Source organism: Ornithorhynchus anatinus, chromosome X2 (assembly GCF_004115215.2).
Source record: "Ornithorhynchus anatinus isolate Pmale09 chromosome X2, mOrnAna1.pri.v4, whole genome shotgun sequence".
Lineage (NCBI taxonomy): Eukaryota > Metazoa > Chordata > Mammalia > Monotremata > Ornithorhynchidae > Ornithorhynchus > Ornithorhynchus anatinus.
In genome coordinates, this window is record NC_041750.1 from 4,358,295 (window position 1) to 4,386,076 (window position 27,782).

Genomic DNA, 27,782 nt, shown 5'->3' on the forward strand with positions numbered 1-27,782 from the left:
CCGGCCCGGCCCGGCCCGGCGGCACCATGGCCAGCGTCAGCTTCAGCGGCCACCGCCTGGCCCTGCTGGCGGCCTACCAGGAGGTCATCCGGGAGGAGAGTCCCGCAGACTGGTGAGTCCCTCGTGTCCCTCGTCCCCGGACCCCCCAGGACCCTCACGGACCTCCCCCCCCCCCCACCAGGTCCCCCGGATCCCTCCCCCACCCCCACCACGCCCTGCCGGTCCTTTGTCCCCGGGGCGGGAGGGGCTGCCGGGCAGGACCGGGCCGGACCGGGGATGGGGCAGGAGGATGGGGCAGGAGGATGGGCCAGGCGGATGGGGCAGGAGGATGGGGCAGGAGGATGGGTAGGAGGATGGGCAGGAGGATGGGCAGGGGGATGGGCAGGGGGAGAGGGCCGCCGCCGCCTCCTCTTTGTTTCCAGCCGCCGCGCAGCACCCCGCCTTGGGGGGGGGAGGAGGGGGCGGGGATTCCCCGGGGTGGGGCCGGGTGGGCCTGGTTTGGGGGGGGGGCCAAGGGAGGGGGGGGTCTCTCCGGTGGAGGGGAGAGGAAGGGGGCGGGGGTTCTCCGGGGTGGGGCCGGGCGGCCCTGGTTGGGGGAGGCAAGGAAAGGGTGGGGGGTCTCTCCGGAGGGGGTGGGGGCGGGGGATCCCCGGGAGGGCCTGGTTTGGGGGGTCAGAGGAAGGGGGGTGTGGAGGGGTCTGTCCCGGGGGGGAGGGAGGCGCGGCCATTCAGCGGCTCCAGAAAATGGTGCATGGGATTGAGGACCGGCAGGAGGAGGGGGGAGGGGAGGGGGAGGGGCAGGGGAAAGGGGAGGGGGCTCTCGCTGTCTTTGTGCGGTCCCCGAGGGGAGGGGCGGGAGGGAAGGAGGGAGGGAGGGGTCCGGCCGGGGATGCTAGCGCGGGGGGGGGGGGGGAGGAGGGGCTTCTCGAGCCGAGGCCCCCTGGAAGGTCACCGGGCGGGGGGTGGGAGGGGTGGGGGTGGGGAGGGGGCTCGGAGCTCGTCGGGGGCGGGGGAGGGGCGAGGGAGGACGCAGACGAGGCCCAGATGTGCGTCACCTTGGGCTGCGGCCGCTCGCCCCTCCCGGGACCTCTCCGCTGGAGGCCCGCGGCCTCCCCGGCCTCCCTAAAGGGAGTCCGGCCCGCCCGGCCTCGGCTGTGCCCCAAGGCCACCTTCCCCCCCACCTCCCGCCCGGCTCCGGGAAAGGGGCATCCCGGGCCGCCGCCTCCGAGGAGCCCGCCCACGGGACCCTGCGCCTAAGGACCGGCCCCGGAGGCTCGAAGCAGGCGGGGGTCGGGGGTCGGGGGTCGGGGGACAGGCCGGCGGGAGACTGGGAGGGCTTGAGAAGATGGGGGAGGAAGGTCGGGGTGCTGCTGGGCTCCAGGGACCGGGCAGCCCTCCACCCCCGGGACGGGCCTAGCGCCGCACCCCTTTCTTTCTCAGGCCGGGGACTCCGGGGTCCCCGGCCGGGCTGGAGACTCCTCGGGGCGGAGGGGGTGTGCACCCCCCATTCCCTATCCCTCGGGACCGCCCCCACCCAGGGCGGGGCGGGACAAGACTTGTTTCCAGTTGTAGCATTGAGAGAAAATGAAGGCGAAGCCCCTCGGCGAGGCGGGTGAGGGGGCGGGAAGGGGCATGCGTTCTCTGCTCGCCTCGGGGGTCTCCCCTCTCCGCTCTGAGCCTCAGTTTCCCCCCCGGAAAAGAGGACGATGTATGTGTAACCCCCACCAACCCAACAGGTCCGGGTGGTGGAAGTGAGGGTCGGACAGAGGGTCAGAGTCGGGGGTGATCGAAGGGGACAACCGCGACAGGGCTGACCTCGCCCTCAGTCCCGCCTCCCCTGGAACCCCAGCCTCGGGGGGCCAGCGCCCACGAGGCCCATGAGGCCATCTCCGTCCACCTCCGTCCACACCCCGCCACCCTCCATCTCCACCTTCTGGAGCTGGACGCACAGCCCCGAGCCCCAGGGGAGGAGGGGAGAGGAGACTCTGGGGAGGAGAAGGGGCCTGACTCGGCCCCCAGCCTGGGTAACGATAGCTGCCCATATCCCATTCTTGCCCCATCATCCCGAGGGGAGATCCTGGACCGTGACCCTGGATGAGGGTGGTCCTCTCTGTGTGGCCGGGGCAGGGGGGAGGGACGGACGGACCAAATATTCTCCCAGGGAGGGGGAACGGGGTGGGGTTCTGGGCAGAACAGGGCCGGAGCAGCCCCTCCTGGCACTGCCCTCCCCAGGGGTGGGCGGTGGGGCCTCCTGGCCGCCTGGGCCCTCTCCGCCCCATTCCAGCTGTTGGCCCTGTTCCCCAGCCCCGGGGTGAGGGGCTGGCCTTCACCACCTGTTGTGTCTGGCTGTGGGCATCCTGACCCGCCTTCCATCCCGCCTGCTGTGCCTTCACCCCCACTCACACACTGCCCAGCTGTGACCCCTCTACATCTACCAGGCTCCGGGTTTGGAAGCCGAGCTGCAAGACGGGAGGAGAAATAGATACCAGGAGTTCCCCTTAGCCCAGAGCCCCTTCCCCAGCCCTCTTTGTATCCTGGGTCAGGAGAGAAGTGGCTCCACGGGACTTGGAGCAGCCTAACCGCCACCCGCCCCCGCCCATGGGACAGGGAGCCAACCTCCAAACCCCCGTCTCCAAACCCAACCCGCTGATCGTGGGCCGATCCCGAGTTGGGTGACCCCCTCCCTCAAGCTGGACCCTGGACGGGGAGGGGCCCTGCTGGGGGGGGGTGGAGCGGGGACAAGATCGGAGGTGCCTTTCCTCTGGGAGCCCTTCTCCCTTTGCCCCTCGGGGGAGCAGGAGATCTGTCCCTCCTGCGGCGGAAGAAGAAGGGGAAACTGGCCAAGAGCAAGATCAGGCCCCTCTAGGGGGTTCCTCTGGGAGTTTGTGTTCCCATTGCCCCCCCGCCCCCAGATCCCGAGGACCCCACGTGAGCTGGAAAACCCGGCACACCAGTGCCCCCTCGGCACCAGCCCCAAGCACCCTTCTCTCCCAACTCTAGGACGGCGACCCCCTTCTTGTGTCTCATCCCCAAGAGAAGACCTCCCGGGAGATGGGACAAGATGTGGGGATGTCTACAGGGGGCTGGGGTTCAGGAGGGAAAGTGTCAACACGATGGGGGGTGTGGATGGCTGAGGGCTGTTGTGGGGGGTACAGTGGGACTGGAGGATAGGGAACCGGGGGTGGGGGGGTGGTCCCCGTCTCAGCTCCTGCCACACACCAGCATTGCACCACTGGCCCCAGGCCAGGGCCGGAGGGAAGTAGGAATGACTAAAATTAGCTGCCCACTGCCTGCAGGGAGGGAAGGCCCTGGGCGGCTCCTCCTTGCCCCGACCCAGATATGCCAGGGACCTCGAGATGGACGCCTTTTCCTCCCCTTGATCGGCCTCGAGGGGTGCGGTAGGGTGAACCCCAGGGTTGGGTGTTTAGGGGTCGCTGACCTGTGGCAGAGCTGTAGCTCTAGGGGAGGAGATCTGGACCTGGATGGGCCATTGGAGGGGGCGGGCAGGAGAGGCCCCCGGCCATGACCTGTGGCAGAGAGGGACTGGGTCTGTGTCCGACCTGGTTATCTTGTATCTACCCTAGCGCATAGCACAGTGCTTGGTGTGGAGTAAGTGTTTATCAAATACCACAGTTGTGCGGGCGCCTAGACCTGTGGGGGTGAGGAACCCATTGATGCCTCTTTAGGGGGGCTTTCCTTCTGCAGTTAGCATCCCTGGATACCGTGGAGCGGTGTACTCGAGGGGAAGGAAGCCCCTCACTCCATCCCTGGCAGTTGCTTCCTTGCCCCGCTGTGCGAGGTCATGGCGGGGACCGGGGCCTGAAAAGATCAAGTAGCCGAAGCTTAGCTGTGCCCCTGCTGGCATCGTGCCCTGTGCCCGGCTCTGGCAGGACCCACCTCTCAGCACCATCTCCCTCTCCAGGAAAGCTTCCCCTTTTCCTTCCCAGGAGCCCCGACCTGGCCCTATCTGGGTCGGACTCTCACGGTTGCTGCGTGGGTGGCCGCCCTCGGGCAGGGCCGGGCTGGGTCCAACTGAGCGCAGCATCCCGGGCACAGTCTGGAGGGTTCAGAGCTGAGGGCCTCAGCCAGCATGTCGGCCACAGCCCTTCTCCTGGGCACCCCCGCGGCTTGCACCTTGGGCTCGGGAGTCAGAGCAGAGCCACTGGAGTAGTCAGTCAATCGTATTTACTGAGCGTATTTACTGTCGAGAGCAGTGTGCTAAGTGCTTGGGAGAGGACAATACAACAATAAACAGATACATTCCCTGCCCACAACAAGCTTACAGTCTAGAGGGAGAGACAGATGTTAATATAAATAAATTACAGCTTTGGACATAAGTGTTGTGGAGCTGGGAGTAGGGATGAATAAAGGGAGCAAGTAAGGGCGACGCAGAAGGGAGTGGGAGAAAAGGAAAAGAGGGCTTAGTCAGGGAAGGCCTCTTGGAGGAGATGTTACTTCAATAAGGCTTTGAAGACGGGGGAGAGTCATTGTCTGTCGGATATGAGGAGAGAGGATGTTCCAGGCTAGAGGCAGGATGTGGGCGAGAGGTTGGCGGAGAGATAGACAAGATTGGGGTTTCAGTGAGAAGTCCTTCCCCGAGCCTTTTTCTGGGGGTTGACCAGGGTCCACCCCCTCAGAGAGATTGCGTGTTGTGTACCCGGCCAGTGACCCATTGCCCAGTGTGAATAACACCACTGGGGTGGGGCTCCATCTGAGTGTGGAGTTAGGGAATCTTTCATCATCACTCCAAGGGACTTAAATGAATGTGATATAATAATTATGGTATTTATTCAATGCTGACTCCGTGCCAGTCGTTGGGGAAGATAACAGGTTTTGAGATAGGGTACAGCCCCAGATCGGGGCGCACCGGCACATCCCCATTTTACAGATGAAGAATCTGAGGCCGAGAGAGGTTCAGTGATTTGTCCCAGGTCACACAGCGGGCCAGTGGATGAGCTGGGATTAGACTCCTCCCAGTTCTGTGCTCCTTCTACTGAACCACACTACCTCCTGGTGCTCTCCTTGGAGCCCCCTGAAAGCAGGTAGGAGGAAAAATACGCTTGAAAGAAAGAAAGTTCCCAGCTGGCCACATTCTGCCCAGGATCTATGGGTTGGAGTCTGACTTTCCCCTCCTGCCCCCACCTCCCTGGGGTGGGGTGATGGGAAGGGCTAGGATGGAGCCGGAGCTCAGTGGGGTCAAGGGGTCTGGGCCCCTTCTCTGGGAAACCCCAGGTTCTGTGTGGACTTCAGCCCCCTCGTGATTTTAGGGGACCCTCTGGGCCCCAGAGGCATCGGACAGGAATCAGACATGTCCCCGGGTGGGGGAAGGGGGGAGTTGAAAGTGGCTGGCACCTAAGAATTCTCCCATAGTCTTCTGACCATCTTGTTACTTGGGTGGCTCACTGAGCCCTCCCCCCCCCCCCCCCCGAGGGTCGGAAGGAGGGACAGGTGGCTGCTAGAGGGGCCCTGTTGGCAGGATCATTATTGGGAACAGCTGCTGTTTGGGGTCCCTCCACCTCCTGCCCCAACTCCCCAGTCTTGGACAGCTGGTGGCTTCTCCAAGTGAAAGGAACAGCTGGACTCACCCCACCCCCCTTCCCAGCAGCTCCTTCCAGCGTCCTGGATGTTGGGGCCTGAGGACCCAGGCCAAAGGGGCGGGAGGAAGGGGCAGCTGTGTAATATCTCCTGTGGGAAGTGGACAATTGGCATTGTGTTGTAATAGGAAATAGGCTTTGAGGGGGAGGGGAGAGAGAGAGAGAGAGAATGTGCGTGTCCGTCCGTCCGTCTGTCTGTCCCCGTCCGGAGGAACAGGTCAGACTGCAATTAGGGTTAAGTGGCCACAGACTTGAATGGCACTGGGTAAGACCAGATGGGCAGGATGGGCTTTCCGGGGGGAGAGGGGTTCATCTTGAGAGAGGGCGGGCGGATGGTGCTGAATCCCCTCCCGGCACAGCCAAACCCACCCCTTCCTCTAAGTTTCTCTGCCCCTGTGACACCACGCCTCCCCCGACCCTCCCAGTAGACCTGGGGAGCCACAGCTGTTTCCCACAAGTCATCAGCGTCGTCAATCTCCCCCACCACCACCCGCATCTCGACCCCCCCCAAATCATCCAGATCTACAAGGCAGTCAGTCAGTCATATTTATTGAGCGCTTACTGGTGCAGAGCACTGTCCTAAGAGCTTGGGAGGGTATGATTGGACAATATAACAGTCAGGGGTGGATACAGAGGAGTTGCCTGGGGGCTTGGTTATTCTGAGGGGTCCCTTGGGGGTGGCCCAGGAAGGCCCAGAGAGAAAGGGAGGGTGGGATGATCCCACTCTCACTGCAAGTTTTACCAAAAACCTGGTCTGGGTGCTGGCCCTGGGGCTGAGGCAGAAGGCACGAAAGAAGTGACCAGAGTCACCTTAACATCCCACACCCCACGAACCCGGGGTCAGCGGAGAGATTGAGCTGGTGTCCACCCGGATCGGATTGCAGGCAGGAAGGATGATTCTGCCCTTTTCTCCAAGGGGACTAGAGGGGGCTGCCTCATTAGTGACCCCCTCCTCCAATCTCCCGGTCTCCTCCTGGTCCCCCCGGACCAATACCATTCTCCGACCTGAGCGTGTGACCCAGGTGTCCCGGACCCAGGCTGGAGAGGGGCTCTAGCAGTGACTGGTGTTCCCCCCACAACCCTGAACTCCCCACCTCCTGCTTCCAGCAGCCCCTTCTCTACCACGTCTAGACCTGCTGCCACCCCCTAATAATAGCAATCATTGTGGTAGTCGTTAAGCACTTACAAAGTGCCAAGCGTTGTGCTAAACACTGGGATAGATACAATATAATTAGTTCAGACACAGTTCCTGTCCCAAGTGGCGCTGACAGTCTAGAGGGAGGGAGAGTAAGTGTTTCATCCCTATTTTGCAAATGAGGGACTGAGGCCCAGAGAGGTGAAGTGACTTGCCCAAGATCGCCCAGCAGCATTAGAACTCAGGTCTCCAGACTCTCACCAGCCCCGTCTGCTTTCCGCTAGGTCACACCGCCTCTGCTTTCCGGAGTCGGGGGAGAGAGGGATGAGCGAGGCTCCCGGACTCGGCTTTTCCAAGGAGGGTCTCTCTGTTAAGGGACAAGAGCAACTGGTCAAGGTGCCGGCTCTGGTCCTAGGAAATGCTGGGCCCCGAGGCCAGAGAAACTGGCTTCGGGGGAAAAAAATGTGGTGACTCAGCAACAAGCTGAGCCCTGGCCAGGCGAGAGCTGATGAGGCTGAGCCAGGGGTTGGGGTGGGGAGGATGGGTAGCCACAAGATCAGCCGTGCAGTCTGTCACTCCCTGCTGTATTTATTAAGTCGTATTTACTGAGTGCTTATTGTGTGCAGAGCAGTGTATTAAGCGCTTGGGAGAGTACAGTATGACAGTAAGTAGGAACATATTCCCTCTCCCACAGTGGAGCTTACAGCCTAAGATTTAATTAAAAACAAGTAAATACAAGATAAGGGAACATCAAGTGCTGTTGCTGCAATCTGGGAAGGGAGATTGAAGAAAGGGAGCAAGGTACAGGGCGATGCAGAAGGGAAGTGGGAGAAGAGGAAAGGAAGGCCTTAGTCAGGGGAAGGCCTCTTGGAGCAGAATAGTCTGCAGTAAAGATTTTGAAAGTAGGGGAGTGGGGAGAATAATTTTGCTGTCGGATATTGGGAAAGGGAACAGCGTCCCGGGCCAGAGGCAGGCCGTGGGCAAGGGGGTCGGGCGAGAATAGACAAAGATGGAGGGTACAGTGAAAAGGTTAACATTGAGGAGCAAAGTGTGCTGGGCTGGGTAGTGCTGCCTCGGTTCACCTCTGGGCGAATGGGCAGGAGGGTTCGGCTGAAGTGTCTTTTTCGAAGAGGCCAGGAGTCGGGACAGACAATTCTAGAACAAAAAACTCTAACATCCACGTGGCACCTGGCACGTGGAAGTTCAGAGAGGGCTTGACTCTGCGTATAGGGAAGGGGAGGAGTGCCGTGGTAACTGCAGCCCTTAAGGACGCTGGAGAGCCCGGGTTGGGGGGTAGAGAAAACGTGAGCCTGAGCCTGGGGGAACAGAGGTGACAGGAGAGTGGGGTGGGTCTGTGCAGAGAAGGGAGGAAGACTGAGAGGTTCAGGAGGTAATAATAATAATAGTTATGGTATTTGTTAAGCACTTACTATGAGCCAGGCACTGTACTAAGCGCCGGGGTGGATACAAGAAAATCGTGTTGGACACAGACCCTGTCCCACGTGAGGCTCACAGTCTCAATTACCAGTTTAGAGATGAAGTAACTGAGGCATAGAGAAGTGAAGTGACTGCCCAAGGTCACAGGGCAGATAAGTGGGGGATCTGGGATTTGAACCCGTGACCTTCTAACTCCCAGACCCGGATTCTATCTACTCCACTTTGCTGAGGTGTCCAAGGAGTTAAGTCCAAAAAGAGCAGAAGGGGTGGCCCCAGGCCACGGACCTACAGTGTCCTGGAGTGGGATGAGGGGCCAGGGAGAGGTCGGGAAAGAGAGGCGGGGGTGCAGTGAGAGAGCAGCGAACGACCCGGACAGATGTGTGAGCTGGTTGGAATAAGAAGGGGAGGGAGTGCAGGAAATTCCCACGACTACCAGAATCCCCAAGGGGCTGGAGCCTGGCTGTGGGGGTGTGGGTGGGTATGGCAGGGACCGGAGGGTAGGAATTGGAGAAACCTCATTGTGGAGCCATGAGCTGGTAGCCCCCGGGGGGAGTAGAGCAAAGAAGGGAGGGCCTTGATGTGGAAGGGTCTGGGCTGGTGGGTGGGAGGGCTTTTTGGCAGGGGGTTCTCCCCACCCCACTTCTCCACCTTCTCCTCCTCCTCCTCCTCCTCCTCCTCCTCCTCCTTCTCCTCCTTCTGGGCGTCCAAACCCTTTTGTGTGTGCGAGTGTGAAACCAGCCTCTTGGCTGAGGAGTGCATCCTCCCAGCTGGGTGGCAGCAGCGCTGTTGCCATGGAGACGGAGGGATGCCCACTGCCCGAATGGGACGCGGTTTCTGCCTCTTCCCCCCCCACTCCCGAGGGCCCCCCCCAGACTCGGCCGACTCCCGTCGCCGCCCACCGCCTCGGAGCGGCAGGGACCCTCCCGGGGGGTCCGGCGAGACCCCCGTCTCCCGCCGCTCCTCCGCCCGGGTACCACGGCCCCACTCCAGGTAGGCTTTCCCCCCGCGGCCAACGCGGCAAGAGAAGGGAGAGCCGTAACCAAGGAACGGTTTCCAGGGAACCGTCTCCATGGAAGCCCCATCGCACACCCTAATGGCTCATTGATTTACTGCTGCAGCCACTGCCGCGGCTCCTCTCGGTCCGTGTCCGAAGGGTGGGAGGACCTCCCACTCCCCAAGACCCCCGAGCACGGTGCAGGAAAATCCTCTCCCAAAAAACGTACCCAGGGTGGCTGTTTTCGCTCCTCCCTCGACCCCGCCTCTGTCGTAGCTCCCCTGAGAACTATGGCCATCACTGGTGGGCTCACGGCTGCCCCTTCCCCAACCCGGAGGGACCCCTGAAAGCCCAACAGGCCCTCCCCTCCCCGCAGATGTCCTTGGCATCCCACCCTGTGCCCTAGAGTGAGCAGGGCGAGCTTAAGCATTGTGGCCTAGTGGAAAGGGCCCGGGCCTGGAAGTCAGAAGACCTGGGTTTTAATTCTCCTTCCATCGCTTACTGCTGTGTGACCTTGGGCAAGTTACTTAACTTCTCTGTACCCCAGTTCTCCAGCTCTCCCTCCTACTTAGACTGTAAGCTCCATGCTGGACAGGGACTGTGTCCGACCAAATTAACTTGTATCTACCCTAGCGCTCGGACCAGTGCTTGACACACAGTAAGCGCTTAACAAATACCATTATAAAGGGGACCGGGGGTCTCCCTGGGGTTGTTCCCTCGCACTGCCTCCTCCGCCTCTTCCCTTCCCCATTTCCTCCTCTAAAATGGCTCTGGCTGGGGTTGCCAAGGCAACGCAGGAGTTCTGTATCCCGGGTTGTTGTCTCCGCCCCTCGCGTGGCCTTCGGGACCATTTTCTCTGGTCCTCGGCCCTCCCGGCGCTTATAGCTCTTGTCCAAACACAGCCTCAACTGGAAGGCTCCGCCCCGGAGACACGATTTCCAGCTGTCCCGGGATTCCCCTCCCCAATACCTCGCCTCCGCGGCCATGCATTCAGTTCCTTCTCCTCCCCTTCTCCCGAGAACTCCACCTTCTCCCAGTTTTTTCTCTGCCAGAGGTGGTGCTCCCCTCGCTTTGCCCAGGAATTCTGCCCCCCGAATCTTGTCTCGGGAAGAGTTGGGATCCCCTCATTTTGCCCAGGAATTCTGACCCCCAGAACCTTTTCTCGGGCAGAGTTGAGGCTCCCCTCGTTTTGCCCAGGAATTCTGCCCCCGCCTCTTTTCTCGGACAGGGGTGGGGCTCCCCTCGCTTTGCTCAGGAATCCTTCCCATTTCTTTTTTTGGGGGCGGATTTGGGGCTCCCCTCCCTTTGCCCAGGAATTCTGCCCCCCGCCTCTTTTCTCAGGCAGAGTTGGGGCTCCCCTCACTTTTCCCAGGAATCTCCCCCTTTTCATTTTTTTTTTCGGGCAGGATTGGCCTTCCCTCCATTGTTACCAGACTCCTCCAAATCAATCAAGACCTCTCTCCTCTATACCCTTTCTCTTCTCAGTCTTTTCCCCTTTTCCCTCAGGGCTCTGTACACATATGAGGATGATTCCGATGACCTCAAGCTAGCAGCCTCAGGAGGTAAGCTTCCCCACTTCTCGTTCTCTCCTCCCTGTCAGTTCCCATCCTATCCGGGCCCCCTCTTCTCTAGTTAGCGAGATGTACAAAAATCTTACATACCCAGTTACTAAGCCTCAATTCATGTACATACACCTCCCCCTTTTTCTCTTTCCTCCTATCGCTAAATTAGCTGTGTCTCCCTCGGTAGATTGTAAACTCTTGGAGGACCAGGTCTATGTCTACTAACGCTTTTGCATCCTCAAGCGTTTAGCACAGTGCTTTTCACCCATGACATACAAAAGAGATACCACTGATGGGTAGATTGACGCTCCGAGCTGGTCATGGATGGGTGGGGGAATCTCAAACAAAGCTCAAACCCCAAGCTCTTAAAAGGCAAAGGAGGAAGGGTCGTTTTGGTCTTCCCAGACTCACAAACAATCGGGGGTCCTCCCCCGGGTGGCTAGGGTGGCTTGAGGCCGAGCGTGGGACCCCCTTGACCCGACACCCCTCCCGCCCCAGGAGGGGGCTTGCAGGAGCTGTCAGGACACTTCGAGAACCAGAAGGTGATGTACGGCTTCTGCAGTGTCAAGGACTCCCAGGCGGCGCTGCCAAAATACGTCCTCATCAACTGGGTAGGTGGTGCGGGAATGTGTCCGTAATATCTATCAGTCTGATGTCCTCTCCCAAGTGCTTAGTACAGTACTCTGCACCCAGTAAGTGCTCAGTAAATACAGCGGACTGAGGTTTTCCAAGGGCTTAGTACAGAGCTCTGCACACAGTAAGGGCTCAATAAATACAATGGACTGAAGTTTTCCAAGGGTTTAGTACAGAGGTCTGTCAACTCCTTGAGCACAGGGGTCATGTCTACTCTCTCCATTCTACTCTCCTAAGCTCTTAAGGCAGTGCTTGGCCTCCAGTAAATTCTAAACTCCTGAAGGACAGGGGTCCGGTTTACTTACCATCTCTACTGTACATCCCTAAGCGCTTAACACAGCGTTCTACACACAGCGCTCCATAAGCACCTTGATTGAACTCAAGCAACTTAGTACAGTGCACACTACAGTAAGCACACAACAGCGTGGCTTAGTGGAAAGAGCACAGATTTGGGAGTCTGAGCTCATGGGTTCTAAACCAGGCTCTGCCATTTTATCAGCTGTATGACTTTGGACAAGTCACTTAACTTCTCTGTTCCTCCTTTGTAAAATGGGGGTTATGATTATGAGCCCCGCGTGAGACAACCTAATTGGGTTGTAACTACCCCAGTGCTTAGAACAGCACATAGTAAGCGCTTAACAATTATTATTATTATTAAATACTATTAATATATCCCTTCCCTAGAGCAGCAGCATGGCATAGTGGATAGAGTCCGGGCCTGGGAGTCAGAAGGTGGCGGGTTCTAAATCTGCCTCCACCACTTGTCTGCTGGGTGACCTTAGGCAAGTCACTTCATTTCTCTGGACCTCAGTGACCTTATCTGTGAAATGGGGATTGAGACTGTGAGCCCCACGTGGGACAGGGACTGTGTCCAACCCGATTTGCTTGTATCTGCCCCATTGCTTAGTACAGTGCCTGGCACATAGAAAGCGCTTAACAAATGCCGTCATTTTTATTATTGCTATTATTATTCCCTCCCTGTCCTGCGCAGGTCGGCGAGGACGTGCCCGACGCCCGCAAGTGTGCTTGTGCCAGCCACGTAGCCAAGGTGGCAGAGTTCTTCCAGGTGAGGAGGGGGGCGCAGGGACCGGGGCGGCACTTAACAAATACTATTTTTAAAAAAGCAGGGCAAATGGAGGCTTGGTGGTGGATTAGTCTTTCACTACACCTCTCTCCCTCATCTTTAGGGAGCATGTGTCCCCTAATTCTGTTGTACTGTACTCTCCCAAGAGCTTAGAGGGGGCTCGGATCCTGCCGAAGAGGGTAGCGTGCAGAGAGGGGAGGGGGGTTAGGGTGAGCGGCCCCTCCCTGAAGCCCCTTGGGGTCCCTGGCCCAGGGCGTGGATGTGATCGTCAACGCCAGCAGCGTGGAAGACATCGACGCCGGTGCCATCGGTCAGCGGCTGTCCAACGGGCTGGCCCGCCTGTCCAGCCCCGTGCTGCACCGCTTACGGCTGCGGGAGGACGAGAACACGGAGCCAGTGGTCAGTTTCTCCTCCCCCCTCCCGGAACCCTTCCCCTTCTCCCCCCTTCCCTCGGAGACCCTTCCCTTTCTCTCTCCCCAACCCCCCACAGCATCCTTCCCTTGCCCCCACCTCCACCCCGGGACCCTTCCCCTTCCTCCCCCACTTCCCTCGATCAGTTGAGCCCATGCATCTGCCCCCCTTCTCTTTCCGGTTTTCCCGCCGCCCTCCCCCTCCCCATCAGGGCACTACCTATCAGAAGACGGATGCAGCCCTGGAGATGAAGCGGATCAACCGGGAGCAGTTCTGGGAGCAGGCCAAGGTAAGCGGGGGAGGGGGCGGGGGAGGCCCCCTTCCCTCCCACCCACCTGGAGTCTCCCTGCCCTTTTCCAGGGGAGGAGGGCGGAGGTCTAGGGGAGGGAGAGGGGGAGGCTGCAGCCTGGGCGAGCTAACGGGCCGGGGCTCGGGGTCGTGGGCGCTGCAGAAGGAGGAGGAGCTGAGGAAGGAGGAGGAGAGGAAGAAGGCCCTAGACGAGAGGCTGAAGTTCGAGCAGGAGCGGATGGAGCAGGAGCGGCAGGAGCAGGAGGAGCGCGAGAAGCGGTACCAGGAGCGGGAACAGCAGATCGATGAGCACAGGTTCCTCCTCTCCCGCCTCCTCCCTCTTCTCCTCTCTCTCCCCCTCCCTCCCTCCTCCTCTCTCTCCCCCTCCCTCCCTCCTCCTCTCTCCCCCTCCCTCCCTCCTCCTCTCTCCCTCTCCTTGCTCTTTTCTCCCTCTCTTCCTCTCTTCTTCGCCTCTCTCCTCTTCTTTCTCTCTCCATCTTCTCTCTCCTCCTCTTTCCCTCTCCTCTCTTCTTCTCCTCTCTTCTCTCTCCTCCTCTCTCCCCCTCTAATCTCCTCTCTCCTCCCCCTCCCTGCTCGGGACAGGCACCTGACCAACCGTCCAGGTGGGGCTGATTCAGAGCAACCCCTCCCTCCGAACCCGGACTCTCCCCACCCCCACCGGGGCTCAGCCTATTCCCTTTCTCATGTTTCAGGCGGAAACAGCAGAGTTTAGAAGCCGAAGAAGCCAAGCAGAGATTGAAGGAACAGTCCATTTTTGTGAGTCCTCTATCAATTTATTTATTAAGCACTTACTGTGTGCAGAGCACTGTACTAGGTGCTTGTGAGAAGTGCCTCCAGCACTTAAAATGAACCTGGCACATAGTAAGTGCTTAACAAATACCATTGTTATTACTTGGAATTATTATTATTATTGTTATTATAAACAGCAGAGTTAGCAGACACAGCACAGTGTAGTGGATAGAGCCTAGGGCTGGGAGTCAGAAGGTTCAGGGTTCTAATCCCAGCTCTGCCACTTGTCTGTTTTGTAACCTTGGGCAAGTCACTTAACTTCTTAGGCCTCATTTACCTCATCTGAAAAATGGGGAATGAAACTGAGAGCCCCACGTGGGACAGGGACTGTCCAATCTGATTTGCTTGTATCCACCCCGGTGCTTAGTACAGTGTCTGACACATAGTAAGTGCCTAAAATTGCCATAATTATTATTATTATTAATGAGCCCTCAACATGGGGAGAAGCATGGATTGCAGGCTAGGGGGGCAGGGGCCTGGGGAGTAGGGGAGGGAGCAATGGCAGAAAGGGTGAGAATTGAGGCCTCAGTGTGCTCCCCTCCCCCAAATCCAGGGTGAGCAGCGGGAGGAGGAAGAGGAGACGCAGCTCAAGAAGTCCGAGTCAGAAGTGGAGGTGAGCGGGGTGGGGGCTCGTGTCCCGGAGATGCGGTTGCTTCTGGGGTGGACCCCATCAGGGAACCCCTTCTGCCCCCATCCTGGCTGCCCCGGATGGTGCTTCTGAGCCTGGAAGAAGCAGGCCTTCAGGAATCTACCCAGCACCCCCCTGCCTATCCCTTCTCCAGGCCTTTGGCCCCATTCATTCGTTCAGTCATATTTATTGAGCACTTACTGTGTGCAGAGCACTGCACTAAGAGCTTGGGTGAGTACAACACAACAGTAAACAGATACGCTCCCTGCCCACACCAAGCTTACAGTCTATACACTCCCTGCTTACACCAAGGTTACAGTCTGGCGGCCCCAGCGGGAGGGTGGGCCGTGCAGTAGGGTGCCCAGGGGGTAGGGCTGACTGTCATCCTCCGGTTCTGCAGGAGGCAGCGGCCATCATCGCCCAGCGACCAGACAATCCCCGCGAGTTCTTCAAGCAGCAGGAGAGAGTGGCCTCGGCCGGCAGCTGCGATGCGCCCTCCCCCTTCAACCACCGGACAGGTAGCACAGCCCCCGGCAGGGCCACGTGATGCCAGCCCCACCCACCCGAGGGATGTTGGGAGGGGTCGACTTGCCGTTCCCACCCCCCTTGCCCTTTTCCCCCCAGAGCGGCCACCTTGGCCTAAAGACACATCCGGCATTCAGATCTGGAGCCAGAGAGGCCTGTCCTAGGGTCGGGCCGGAACCCTGGCTGAGAGGGTCTCTGGAAGGGTTTTGCCTTTTGGGGTTTTTTAATGCCCCCCCACCCCCAGCCGGAGGCGAGGCAGTGTCCGGGAATAGGAATGCCAAGCCTCTGTTTTCTCCCACTTACAATCGGGGCCACGTAGGGCCGTGACTAGCCCAGTGAGAAAAGGGCCAAGTGTAGCAAGACCCCACGTCTGACCCTGTGGTGGGAAGGATCAAGGAGGAAGAGGCAGGAGCAGGGACCCCACTGCCCGGAAGGAGTTGCTTTGGGTGCAGCCTAGTGCTGGAAGTTCCAGGAAAGTATGGCCTGGAGGTGAGAACAAGGTTGCCTTGGCTTCCTCCCACAAGCTAGCTAGGTGGGAACTGGCTTTCTGCTGCCACGAAGATCCCACTCCACCCCGCCAACACCCACCAGACAGCGGGGTGCCCCGCCCCCAAACCAGACCCCAAATCACCTGGCCTGTGGAGGTGTGAGCTGGGCTGGGTTGGACAGAAATTTGTGCCGTGGGGCGGGGGTGGGGATAGGGGCCTGAAAGTTCAGTTACCCCCTACATCTGATCTAATTTGGGATTTTGAGATCTTAGACAGCCAACCTGACCTAGCAGACCTCTGAGATTAGAACGATACGGGGCTGAAGGGGTGGGAGGGGAAGGCCATCTGCCTGGGTCCAGGCCACCGGCAATGGGCCTGTGGATGCCCACTTTGTCCTCGGTGGACTCGGCGCTCCAGACTGGTGGATTCGGGAGGGGGCCGACTGCCCCGGTCCGGCTTAGCCGTTGCAGCTTGTGTCTCCAGAGTGGTAGCTTCTGGCTCTGGGCTGGCAGTGTTTCGCTGTGCCTTCTTGGCAGTCCGTCTTCCTTAGAGCTGTGCAGCCTGCATGTCTGTGTCCCCTGACCTCTGACCTCTTTCCCCCTCGGTGCAGCTTGTTGACCTGAGTCGCAGGAGCAGGAGTGGGCTTCGTCTGGCTGTTGCAGCTCCCTGCGGTGTGGGCTTGGACTTGATGTGTGCATGTTGCCGGCGCCCTCTAGTGGCTTTACTGTGTGTAGCAGTGGGGGTGTGGAAGTAATACGAAGAACCATTTTAATAATATTATTTTATCATTTTATCATATTCCGATTATATTTTATTATATAATAACCATTGTGGTATTTGCTCAGCGCCTACTGCGTGCCAAGCACGGTGCTAAGCGCTGGGGGTAGATACAAGGTGATCGGGTTAGACACAGTCCCCGTCCCACGGGGTCGGGGGGGGGGGGGCTCACAGTCTTAATCCCCATTTTACAGATGAGGGAACTGAGGCACAGAGAAGTGAAATGATTTGCCCGAGGTCACTCAGCAGACAAGCGGCAGAGCCGGAGTTAGAACCCAGGTCCTTCTGACTCTCAGGCCTGTGCTCTACCTACTACACCATACAGTAGAATGAATGAATACTTAGTGATATTAACAATCAGATGGTGTTTGTTCATTCATTCATTCAATAGTATTTATTGAACACTTACTATGTGCAGAGCACTGTACTAAGCGCTTGGAATGTACAAATCGGTGACAGATAGAGACAGTCCCTTGCCCTTTGACGGGCTTACAGTCTAATCGGGGGAGACAGACAAGAACAGATTTGTTCATCTGTCAGTGGTATTTGAAAGCTTTGTGCAAAGCACTGTACTAAATGCTTGGGAGAGTACGATAGAGTTGGTACAAGCTCTGCCCTCATGGAGCTTTCATTCTAAAGGGGGAGGGGACAGACATTCAAATAAATTACAGATAATTGTGGTATCTATTAAGCGCTTACTCCGAGCTAAGGGCTGGGGTAATAATAATAATAATAATAATTGTGGTATTTGTTAAGCACTTACTATATGCAAAGCACTGATCTAAGCGCTGGGGGATACCAGGTGATCAGGTTGTCCCACGTGGGGCTCACAGTTTTTTTAATCCCCATTTGACAGATGAGGTAACTGAGGCACAGAGAAGTTAAGTGACTTGCCCAAGGTCACACAGCTGACTACGGCAGAGCCGGGATTAGAACCCATGACCTCTGACTCCCAAGCCCGCGCTCTTTCCACTGAGCCACGCTGCTTCTCTAGCCACGTTGCTTCTCTAGATACAAGATCATCAGTTCCTGTCCCATATAGAGCTCACAGCCTAAGTAAGGGTGAGGGAGAACTGGTATTGAATCCCCATCTTACAAAGTTAAGCGATTTGCCAAAGGTCGTGTGGCAGAGCTGGGATTAGAACCCTGATCCTCTGACTCCCAGACCAGGGCTCTCTCCTCTAAGATGCGATCAAATGCTTTGTAGCTCAATCACTTCAACAGAAAGTGGCAGGGCCGACCAGTTTGAGTGTCCTCATCTCCGGTCCTTGGCTCTCTTTCCTCCCCTCACCCCCACTGCGTAGGAGGCCGCAGGAGTTCCGAGGGTGTGACGTCAGCAACCCGAGGAAACGTGCGCGTCTCTGCGTGTCTGTGTGCAGACATTTTGTGTTTGTGTCTGTGTCCAAGATACTCGCCTGGTGATTCTGCCTTGCTTCGCCGGCCATCAGTCAGTTGTATTTAATGGAGCGCTAAGTGTGCGCAGAGCGCGGGAAAGTAGAATACGATGGAGTTGGTGGACAGGATCCCTGTCCCCAAGGAGCTGGCCGTCAAGCAATCCGTGGTTTCTGTTGCACGTTTACCGTGTGCAACCTAGTGGACTCAAAGCCAGTGGCGTTCTTGAAAGCGGAAGTGGGTTCGGGCCTAGAAGGGGCACTGGGCCTCAGGCCCTGGGTGTGTGATACCATCTCCTCTCCCCTGCCAACCGTGCTGCTGGGTACCCCCAGAATTGGCTATCCTTGGTGGGTTCTGGAGTGGCTGGAATTGGGGGGTCACAGTTATCTCCTGGAAGTGCGGTAGGACCCACAGGGGGAGACTGACTCTGCTCTTCTGCTCTCTTCCTGTCTCCGCCTGTCTCTCTCTGTTTCTGTCTCTCTCTCTGTCTCTGTCTCTCTCTCAGCAGGTCGTCCGCACTGTCCTTTCATGAAGGCACCCGACAGCGGGCCGTCTTCCTCCTCCTCCTCTTCCTCGTCCCCTCCGCGGACTCCCTTCCCCTATGTCTCCTGTCACCGCACCCCAAATCTCTCTTCCTCTTTCCCATGTAGGTAGCAGCGCCGAGGCCCTGGTACCGGCAGGCCCGGCGGGGGGTTGAGGGGGGCCCTGCGTCCCAGCTTCCCCAGCCCCCCGCCCCCCCTTCCTGCCCTGGGCCCTGGCGAAGGCTGAGGTCAGTCCCGCTCCCCGCTCCCCGACCCCGGGGCCCCCTCCGGCGGGGCCGAGGGGATGCGGAGCTGCCGTTTGACATCCTCTGTTTATCCCCAGAGCAGGTACCACCCAGGCTCGGGGACACGAGACCCGCCTCCGTCGGCCCGAGGGGCGGGCAGGCAGGAGGGCACCGGGCAAGCCGGTGGCACGGGGGTTAAAGGCTCAAAGGCACCAGGGACCCTCTGACTGCCCTGGCACCGGTGACAGAGAGGGGAGCGGTCCCTGCCCCCTCCCCACCCCTCCCTCCGGGGAGGAGACGGGAGACCCCCCACCCGGGGCAGGCGGAGTGGAGCGACCCCCTTGGTGAAACGAGGTGGAGACGGCAGTTCAGGATGTTGGTGCCCCCCGGTCCTCCCCGCCTTCCCCCGCCTCAACCCGGCTCCTCTGGGCCCCCTCCGCCCCCCCCCAGCTGAAACGGCCCCCTTCCCCCCGGCTCAGGCCCTTGTGCTTTGCTCTGCAGGCGGCCAGGTGGACGGACACAGGAAGCCGCCCTCCTCCGCAGCCCGCAGCCCCTCGGCCTCCAGCGCGGCCTCCACGCCCGTCGGGGAGCCGATGGAGAGGCCGCTGGAGGAGACGACGAGCCAGACGTTTCCCAGGGGTGAGCGGGCGAGGGATCCCGGCAGGGCGGCGGGAGGAGGTGGAGGGAGCTGGCGGTGGGCAGACAGGAGGAGGCTCGAATAGTGGAGCTGGGCCGCAGGAGGCCAGGCCCGGCCTAGTAAGGTTTGGGGGTTGGGGGTGGTTGTTCCTGTTGTCTCTCTCGGGAGGGGTCTCCCCGGGACTCCCGGATATCTCCACGGTGAACATGTCAAACCCCAACAGCCTGGATCCCCTTCCCCTGCCAAGCAGAAGGGAAAATGGGGAGGAATGTGGAGCTCGGGGGTCCAAAGCCTGGTGGGATTGTCTTCTCCCACCTCTTCTTGGGAAACAAAGCAGACGTTCCACCACCTCCAGGGCTCTGGCCAGTAGGGGGGGCCTCCTCCCCGCTTCAGGGGAAAGAGCACAGGTCTGAGTCAGAGGTCTTGGGTTCTAATCCCGAACCCACCACATAAGAATAATAATAATGGATTTGTTAAGCGCTTACTATGTGCCAAGCACTGTTCTAAGCGCTGGGATAGATACAAGGTCATCAGGTTGTCCCACTTGGGGCTCACAGTCTTCATCCCCATTTTACAGATGAGGTAGCCGAGGCCCAGAGAAGAGAAGTGACTTGCCCGAAGTCACACAGCTGATAAGTGGTGGAGCCGGGATTAGAACCCACAACCTCTGATTCCCAAGCCCGTGCTCTTTCCGCCAAGCCACGCTGCTGCGTGACCTTGGGCAAGTCGCTTCACTTCTCTGGGCCTCAGTTACCTCAGCTGTAAAATGAGGAATAAGACGGTGAGCCCCCTGGGGGACCGGGACTGTGCCCAGCCTGATTACCTTGTGTCTACCCCAGTGCTTAGAACAGTGTTTGGCACAAAGGAAGTGCTTAACAAATATCATTATGATATTATGATTATGATTATTATTGCTATTATAATTATTATTCAGGGCTCTGGACATTAGAGGGGCCCCCCGGGTCCCTGCTCCAGGGCTCTGGCCACTAGGACGTGATGCAATGTGCAGGGCTGCAGAGATGGCAGCTGCTGTGGGAAGGGGACCCTCGTGGCAACAGGCAGCGGGCTTGACGCTCTGCCCCTCCTTCGGCTCCCTGTTCAACAGTGCCAGGGAGCCCTTGGGCAGGGACGGGCCCCAGCTAATCTGGGTTCTTGGTCCCAGGCAGGATGCAGCTGGGACATCTGGGCTCTTCGGGGGCAGATTTGATCAGAGAGATGTCAAGTTGACAGCAGCTTATCGTGGGGGGCAGCCCAGCCCCTTGGTGCCTCTGTCTGCAGAAAATTTCCCAGTGAAGAGCCCTCTAGGAGAGACCTTTCAATGGATCCCATTGGCCAGGCCCACCCTGCCCACACATGGCCACCCCCCAGCTCCTTTTCTTCCAAATCTGTTTGGCTTTTCTGGCTCCCCGCTAGAGTAGAAGGTCCTTATGGGCAGGAAATGTTTTCCTTACTTCTGTTGTTACTGCCTCCCAAGGACTTAACTGCAGTGCCCTGTACTCAGGAGACGCTCAGTAAATACCATTACAGCATATCTCCAGACACCCCTAGCCCTAACTCATAATTATAGCAGTCATTACATGCTGACCTAGGCTAAGCTCTGCGGGTCGACGCAAGGTTATGGGAACAGACACGGTCCCTGGCCCATGTGGGGCTCACAGTCTATTTTATCCCCATTTTACAAGATGAGAAAATTGAGGTCCAGATTGGCTCAAGTGACTTGCCCAGGATCACACAGTAGGCAGGGGTAGAGCTGTGACTTGAACCTGGGACTCCCGACTCCCTTTCCTGTGCGCTCTGCGTTAGGCTGCGCTGCGTTCCGTCATGGAAAACAGACCCTATTTTAAGCACCTAGAACAGTGCTCAATGAATGCCGTTTCTGGTGGTGGTGATGATGATGATGCTATAAAGAGTGATTCCACTTTTTTTTTTCTAACACTTTGGGAAGCAGTGTTACCTAATGGAAAGAGCCTGGGCCTGGGAATCAGAAAACTGGGTTCGAACCCTGGTTCCCCAACTTGCCTGCTGCGTGACTTTGGGCAAGTCACTTGACTTCTCCGTGGGTCCCCCCCCCCCCTTTTTTTTTTCACCTGCAAAATTACATACAGTCCCCGGGTGGGACGGGGACTGTGTCTGATCTGATTATATCGTATCTAGCCCGGCGCTTAGCTCAGTGCCTGGTGCCTAATAATAGTAACTGTGGTATAAAAGGCACTTACTCTTATTCCCCAAATGAATGTGCTCCAGTAGCAAGGGGACATGGAGAGGTGTGGGGGGGGGGTCCTAGGGTACCGCTGACTGCATCTCCCACCCTTGTAGCTGCAGAATCCCCCAGCGCGAGCGATGAGGTGCCAGAGGCAGCAGAAGTGACTGAGGGGCAGCACTGGCCCTTCCCCGCCCAAGACCCCCAGGGGACAAAGCCAGAGGAGCCGCCGGGCTTGGCCAGTGGCCCCGAAGAGGGGCTGGTATCCATGGAGACCAAAGATGAGGCCGAGCCCGTCCCTGCACCCCCGGTGCCCCCTGCCCCCCAGGAGGAGAGCTCCATGGAGCTGGGGGAGCCGGCGGAGACCCCCGAGACCACCGCCCCCGAGAGTCTCATCGACCTGTGGCAGAGTGAGAGGGCCCAGTCCCCGGCCGAATGGGAGCTGCAGGCCGACATGCGGGCCCCCACCCCGCCCCCCGGCCCCGAGGCCATGTTGGTGGAGGCCTTCTCCCCGCCCCCCGAAGCGCCCCCCGTCATCCTCGCCGGGGCAGCGGCTGAGCCTCCCCCTCCGGCCAGCGCCCCGCTGGAAGATGGCAGCGGCGGGGGCGGAGGCGGCAGTAACCTTCTGAACTTTGACGAGCTCCCCGAGCCGCCCGCCACCTTCTGCGACCCCGAGGAGCCCGGCGAGGAGCTCGGCGAGGAGCCCGGCCAGGAGCCCGGCGAGGAGCTCGGGGAGGAGCCCGCCGCTCTGACCGCCTCGGAGGGCTCTCAGCCCGCGGCCCTCGGCTACCAGCCGACCCCACAGGAGGCCCCCGAGGACCACCCGCCGCCCTCGGACCTGGAGGAGCTGGAGCAGGAATCCCACCTGCTGACCAATGGCGAGACCGCCCAGAAGGAAGGCACTCAGGTAGCCCGGGAGGAGAAGACGAGTGAGGGGACCCCCGGGCTGGCCCGCAGGTTCGCCCTTCCGGGAGGGCAAGGATCTGGGACTGGGGGCTTTAAAGGAAGTGCCAAAGAGAGGCGGCCAGCCCCCGACTCCACCTGCCCACCAGGAGCCCTCTCTCTCTCTCTCTGCCCATCTCCTACTCCCTGGGGTCCCCAAGGCCAAGCTTAGGGCTGGGTGGGGGTTGGATCAGAGGATCAGATGGGTTAGAGACCCCCCACCCCCCACCGCGACACCCGGATAGCTCTAAGCTCCCCCGCCAAAGCCTGCTGTGCTTTTGCTCATTGGCCGGGACTGGATCCTGGTCCTGGGGTTTCCGTGGCAACCGGAGAGGGCATCCTGGCAGAGAAGTCCCACCGCTGGTTGCCATGGAAACACCGGCCCGGGTCCTGGCAGGTAAGCGGCGGAGGAAGGAGGGGTGAAGTATCTTGTGTCTGGGAGAGTGTGTCGGGGGCGGGGGGAGGTGTGAGTGGGAGGCAGATGGAGACCGTCTCAGCCGCGACCCAGTCCCTCGGGACCAGAAGGTGAGTGACAGGGTTGTCTTTCCAATCCAGGCCAGCGAGGGGTATTTCAGCCAGTCGCAAGACGAGGAGTTTGCCCAGTCGGAAGAACTGTCTGCTAAAACTCCGCCGCCTGTGTTTTACAACAAGCCTCCAGGTAATGGAGAAAAGAGCAGTTGTTGCCACGGGGAGCGCAGGGCATCCCTGGCACTGATCTCCCAGATCCACAGAGTGGGTGAGGATTGGCCCGGGTCACATGGTCAGCAGCTGCCCTCCCTCCCCAACCCCGGATCTCTGGAAAGAAGCAGAGTGGCCCAGTGGAAAGAGCCCGAGCCTGTGTGTCAGAGGACCTGAGTTCTCATCCTGGCTCTACCACGTGTCTGCTGGGTGAGCTCGCACAAGTCACTTAAGTTGCCTGGGCTTCAGTTTCCTCATCTGTAAAACGGGAATTCAATCTTTCTCCCTCCAACTTGGACTGTGACCCATTTAACTTGCATCTACCCTAGCGCTTAGCACAGGGCCTGATACATAGTAAACGCTCAACACGTACCATTCAAAAAGAAAAGAAAGAAGAGTCCAAAGTTCCCATTCACTCCACTAGCTGAGTGGCAAACCCACCAATCCAAGGAACTGAACAGGAAGTGAGTTAGTGGGGGATGAAGGAGGCAGGGTTAGGGAAAAGGAGGAGGTTCTTTCATTCAACGGTCTTTACTGGGTACTTACTACATGCCCAGCACTGTACTGTGAATTTAATAGTAATTAAAATTGTGGTATTTGTTAAGTGTTTGCTATGTGCCAGGCACTGTATTAAGCAGTCGGGGGTGAGGGGCGGTAAATCCAAGCAGATCGGGTTGGGCACAGTCCGTGTCCCACATGGGGCTCACAGTCTTCATCCCCATTTTACAGATGAGGTAATTGAGGCCCAGAGAAGTGAAGTGACTTGCCCACGGTCACCCAGCAGACAAGTGGCAGAGCTGGGATTAAGCAGAGTTGGTATTAGACAGGATCCCCACCCCAGGCTCCCTTCTCCCATCCTGGGCACCCCCCGCCCAGCCCCGTCCCCGTCGAAACACGCCTTCCCAGAGGCCTGCCCTAGCCCTAGGCCCCACGGTGAGGCGGGCGATGGGGCGAGCTGGCCCAGCCTCTGACCGAGGGGTGTAGGGGGTGTGGGGGGGGGTAGAGGCGCTCTTGGAAGGGGGTGGGTGCGGGGCAGTGGTCCATCCCAAGGGCCCCCCACCCCTGCCGCTAACGGAACCTCTCTCTCCCCCCAGAGATCGATGTCACCTGCTGGGACACAGACCCGGTGCCTGAGGACGAGGAGGGCTTCGGGGGCAACGTCTAACACCCCCCCCCAACCCCTCCTCCCCCCTCCGCGACCCCTCCCCCCTCCAGGCAGACACCACGCGAAGGCCGGCCGGCCCCCTCGCGCCTGCACCCACAGTATTGCTGCCCCACGGTCATTCTGGACTCTGCCGGTCGTCGTGCTGGGGCAGGGGCACCCCCTTCCTCTCTGGGGGGGCCGAGGGGGCGGGCCGGACTTTTACAGCTTTTTTTCTTTTTTTTAAAGTTGATAGGAGAAGTGTACATTTGACTGGTTTTCCTCTCTGTCGGTAGTGAGACGCAGTTCCGCATCCCCCTCCCACCCTGGGGTTGAGGTTGTATATTTCTGTCCTCCTCCCGCCTCAGCTCTCTCCGGCAGGAGAGGAGGGGCAGGCCCAGGCTCCCGGTGACGGCCATCTGGTTCCCCACAGGGGTTTCTGGGCTCCGGTGGGAAAAAGGGTCCCTTCTTCCCTCCTTTCTTCCCCTTCCCTCCTCCGCCCCCCCACCCCACCCCTTTCCTACTTTTCTGTTTGTTTCTTGAAAACACCACTTTGTATTCTCTGTCTAGGGCTTCGGATATTTTGCACGAATTTGAAAATATGGCAATAAATGGCTCTGTGGGCTCTGGTTCCCTGGGCTCCCCCTCCCTGTCCTGCCCCACGCCCCCCTCCCTGTCCTGACACATCTGAGCCACGAGGAGCCAGCAGAGGTGGGGTGGAGGGAGGCTGCGGGGTGAAGGGGCACAGGGCAGTGGGAGGTGAAGGAGCTTCTGCCCCCGCCCCGACGGGGACTCTATCGCCTGCCCTCCGGCCCCAGCGTCCAGCCCGAACCACTTTCCGATGCCCCCCACCCCCCGACCCCACCCCCCGAAAGCCCTTAGCTCCTCCCACTGGGCAGGTCCCAGAGCGGAGGCTCCAGCCCCTGGCCCCCGGGCAAGGTGCAGGTGGCCCCCGGGGCAAGGTGCGGGTGCCCTCTGGGCGAGATGCGGGTGGCCCCCGGGGCAAGGTGTGGGTGACCCCCGGGGCAAGGTGCGGGTGCCCTCCGGGCAAAGTGCGGGTGCCTTCCGGGCAAGGTGTGGGTGGCCCTGTGGGCAAGGTGTGAGTGGTCCCCGCTGGGCTGCTTGTGGGAAGGCCTCTGTTGGAGCCAATGCCCTGCCCCTCCCACCCCCCAACACCCCTTTGCTTAGTTTCCTTTTTCAAGTTCAGTAACTGTTTTTTGGAAAGCACAAACTTCTGTAATGGCGCGTGCTCATGTCTGTTAATAAAGAAATCCAGACCCAGGCCCTGGCCTAGTGCTCCCGGGATACAACAGGGTGGGGGCTCCCGGCCCGGAATCCTCTTCTGTTCCCTCGACCCCAGCCCCACCACGCCTCGGCTCCGACGTAGGAGGGGCAGCGGGTAGGCTGAACGTTGACCACGAAGAGGTGGGGAGGGGCAAGTCCCTACCCTCCGACCCGGCCCGTCACCGGCCGGAGCCTGCCAGGGTCTGCCCGGTCATCGCGTCCTCACCTGGGCCAGGGCGGGGCGCCCCATCGTCCTGCCGCCCACCGCGTTGGTCTGGACCCTGAGGTCAGGTCGGAGGGCTCAGGGCTGCATTCCGGGTACACGGTCCCGGCTCTGAAGGGGCAGAGGCCCTACCCCTAGGGCGGGCAGGGGGCTGCGGCGGCTTCCCGGGAGCCTGGGCCCAGGATCCGACCCGGGGGGCGGGGGGGGGGGGAGGGCTGGGGGTTCTCCCCGTCGGCCTGTGGCCGGCCCGTGGCCGGCCCGTGGCCAGCCCGGCCTGCAGAAGGGCCTCTGGGCACCAGAGCCAAAGCCCGATGGCCCGGTGGAGGCGACGAGGAGTCTGGGCCGGCCGGGCGAGGCGGGTGGCCTTTCCGGGGCCGGGGCCGCCGGGCGAGGCCGGCTGCCGGCCCTCTCCTGCCCCGCGTCCCCCTCCCCGGGGGCACAAAGGTCAGGCGGCCCCACCCCTTGTACCAAAGCCGATCACACACCTTTATTTTCCTCAAAATATAACAAACAGGGTAAGAAATCGCCCCGAGTCCCGGAGTGTGGACGAGGGGGAGAGTTTAAAAGCCCCCTCCCCCCTTCCCCGCCCCCGGCGGCCGGAGGGTGGTGGTGGGGGGGTGGGAGGGGGGCGGGCGGCGGGGAGGGGGGCGGGGGGCGGGGTCGGGGGGTGGGAGGGGGCGTCCGCCCCTCTATACGGCTGTAGTCCTCCCCAGCAAGGGGACGGAGACGGGCAGGCGCCAGGCGCCGGGGTCCAGGGGGTCGCGGCCGCTGAGCTCTGAGTCCGTCCAGCTGGGGAAGAGGCGTCGGGGCCGGTCGGGCGGCAGGTAGAGGGCCGCCGGGCAGGGCGGGCCGGGCCTGGGGCCGCTGGGCAGGTGCAGGGCGGACGAGTAGGCCCGGTCGAGGAAGAGGGGCTTGGAGCTGGGCGGCTGGTCCTGCTTCTCGGAGCCGTCGCGGCTGAGGAAGGGCGTGGCGATCTTGCGGTAGAGGCCCCGCGTGTCGGTCAGCACCTCGCTGTAGGGAGGGGGCGGCTCGGCCATCAGCACGGCCTCCTCGTAGCACGGGGGCTTGGACAGGTCCGAGTCTGCCGGGGGAAGCGCGGAGGGCAGAGTCAGGGCGGAGGGCAGGCCGGGCAGCGGGGTCTGGCCGGCCCTGCGGGGGCCCTCGTCCTTCCCGCCGGGCCGGGGGTCCCCGAGGGGCGGGCGGGGCCGGGGCCGGGGCCGGGGCCGGGGGCCGGCCGGCCTGGGGGACCCCTGCAGCGGGAGCCGGACCCCGGGGCCCGGCCGCGGGGGGAGCGGCTGCCCCTCACCTTGGCGCGGGTAGCTCCAGGGCCGCGGCGGGACCGGCCCGTGCGGGGGGTGGTGGGCCGGGTGGGCGGGGTGGGGGCGGTGCGGGGGGTGCGGGGGCTCCAGGCGGATGCGGTGCGGGGCCGGGGCCGGGGGCGGGGCCGGGGCCGGGGCCGGGGCCGGGCCCGGGGGGCTGCGGGCCGGGCTGCCGTCGAGGTCGAGGGGCTCCAGCTCCAGGGCGCGCAGGGGCTGGTCCCGCAGCCGCCCGTCCTGCCGCCGCTTCAGCCGGCGTCGGAGGAAGCTGCAGAAGCAGCACAGCAGCACGATCAGACCCCAGATCAGCCAGAACCCGGCGAAGCAGGTCAGGAAGGTGTACGTGCCTTGGGACATCACCATCTTCGCGGGCGCCGGCGGCGGCCTGGGCCCGGGCCCGGGCCTGGGCACGCGAGGCCCGCTCTCACTGCCCGCGGGTGGCCCGCCCCATCGCCCCTTGCCGGGGAGGGGGGTGGGGGTGGAGGGGGGCGGGGGGGCGGGGGGGGGTCACTGGGCGGGGGCTCCCGCTCGCCCCCGGGCCACCGCCATGGGGCCCCGGGCCTCACTGGGCGGGGAGCCCCGGCCGGGGCATCGCCGGGGCGCGGGCCGGGGCGCGGGGGGGCGCGGGGTGCCCGGGCCGGCGAAGGCGGGGCGCCCGCTCACGTCCCGCGGGGCTCCTGGCGAGGCTGGCCGGGCGCGCCGGGCACCGGGGGTTGGCCGAGCGCCAGCCGCGGCTCATGCCCATCGCTCCGACGGGGCCGGCGGCGCGGGCACCTCCTTACCCGCCGGCGCGCTGGACCTGCGGGGGGAAGGGGGGGCGGTGCAAACGGGGAGGGG

At 60.8% G+C, this 27,782-nt stretch overlaps 2 protein-coding genes across 5 annotated transcripts; one reads left to right on the plus strand and one right to left on the minus strand.

Moving 5' to 3' along the window:
- Positions 1–25,404, plus strand: DBN1 (drebrin 1). Of its 4 annotated transcripts, none has more exons than XM_029053260.1 (15): positions 1–112; positions 10,667–10,722; positions 11,221–11,333; positions 12,347–12,421; positions 12,692–12,838; positions 13,062–13,139; positions 13,302–13,453; positions 13,852–13,915; positions 14,502–14,561; positions 14,977–15,094; positions 18,264–18,404; positions 19,026–19,163; positions 21,478–22,268; positions 22,859–22,961; positions 24,076–25,404. In XM_029053260.1, exons 1-15 carry the CDS (start codon positions 27–29, stop codon positions 24,144–24,146), a joined length of 2,193 nt encoding a protein of 730 aa, XP_028909093.1. In that variant the 5' UTR covers positions 1–26; the 3' UTR covers positions 24,147–25,404. The 4 variants fall into 4 exon arrangements, with proteins under 4 accessions (XP_028909093.1, XP_028909094.1, XP_028909095.1 ...); XM_029053261.1 differs by having other exon boundaries at positions 18,267–18,404; XM_029053262.1 differs by having other exon boundaries at positions 13,077–13,139.
- Positions 25,405–26,288: 884 nt separating this feature from the next.
- PRR7 (proline rich 7, synaptic) lies at positions 26,289–27,423 on the minus strand. The gene is made up of 2 exons (XM_029053134.1): positions 26,936–27,423; positions 26,289–26,710 (listed from the first exon to the last, which is right to left on the minus strand). Exons 1-2 carry the CDS (start codon positions 27,306–27,308, stop codon positions 26,319–26,321), a joined length of 765 nt encoding a protein of 254 aa, XP_028908967.1. The 5' UTR covers positions 27,309–27,423; the 3' UTR covers positions 26,289–26,318.
- Positions 27,424–27,782: the final 359 nt, after the last annotated feature.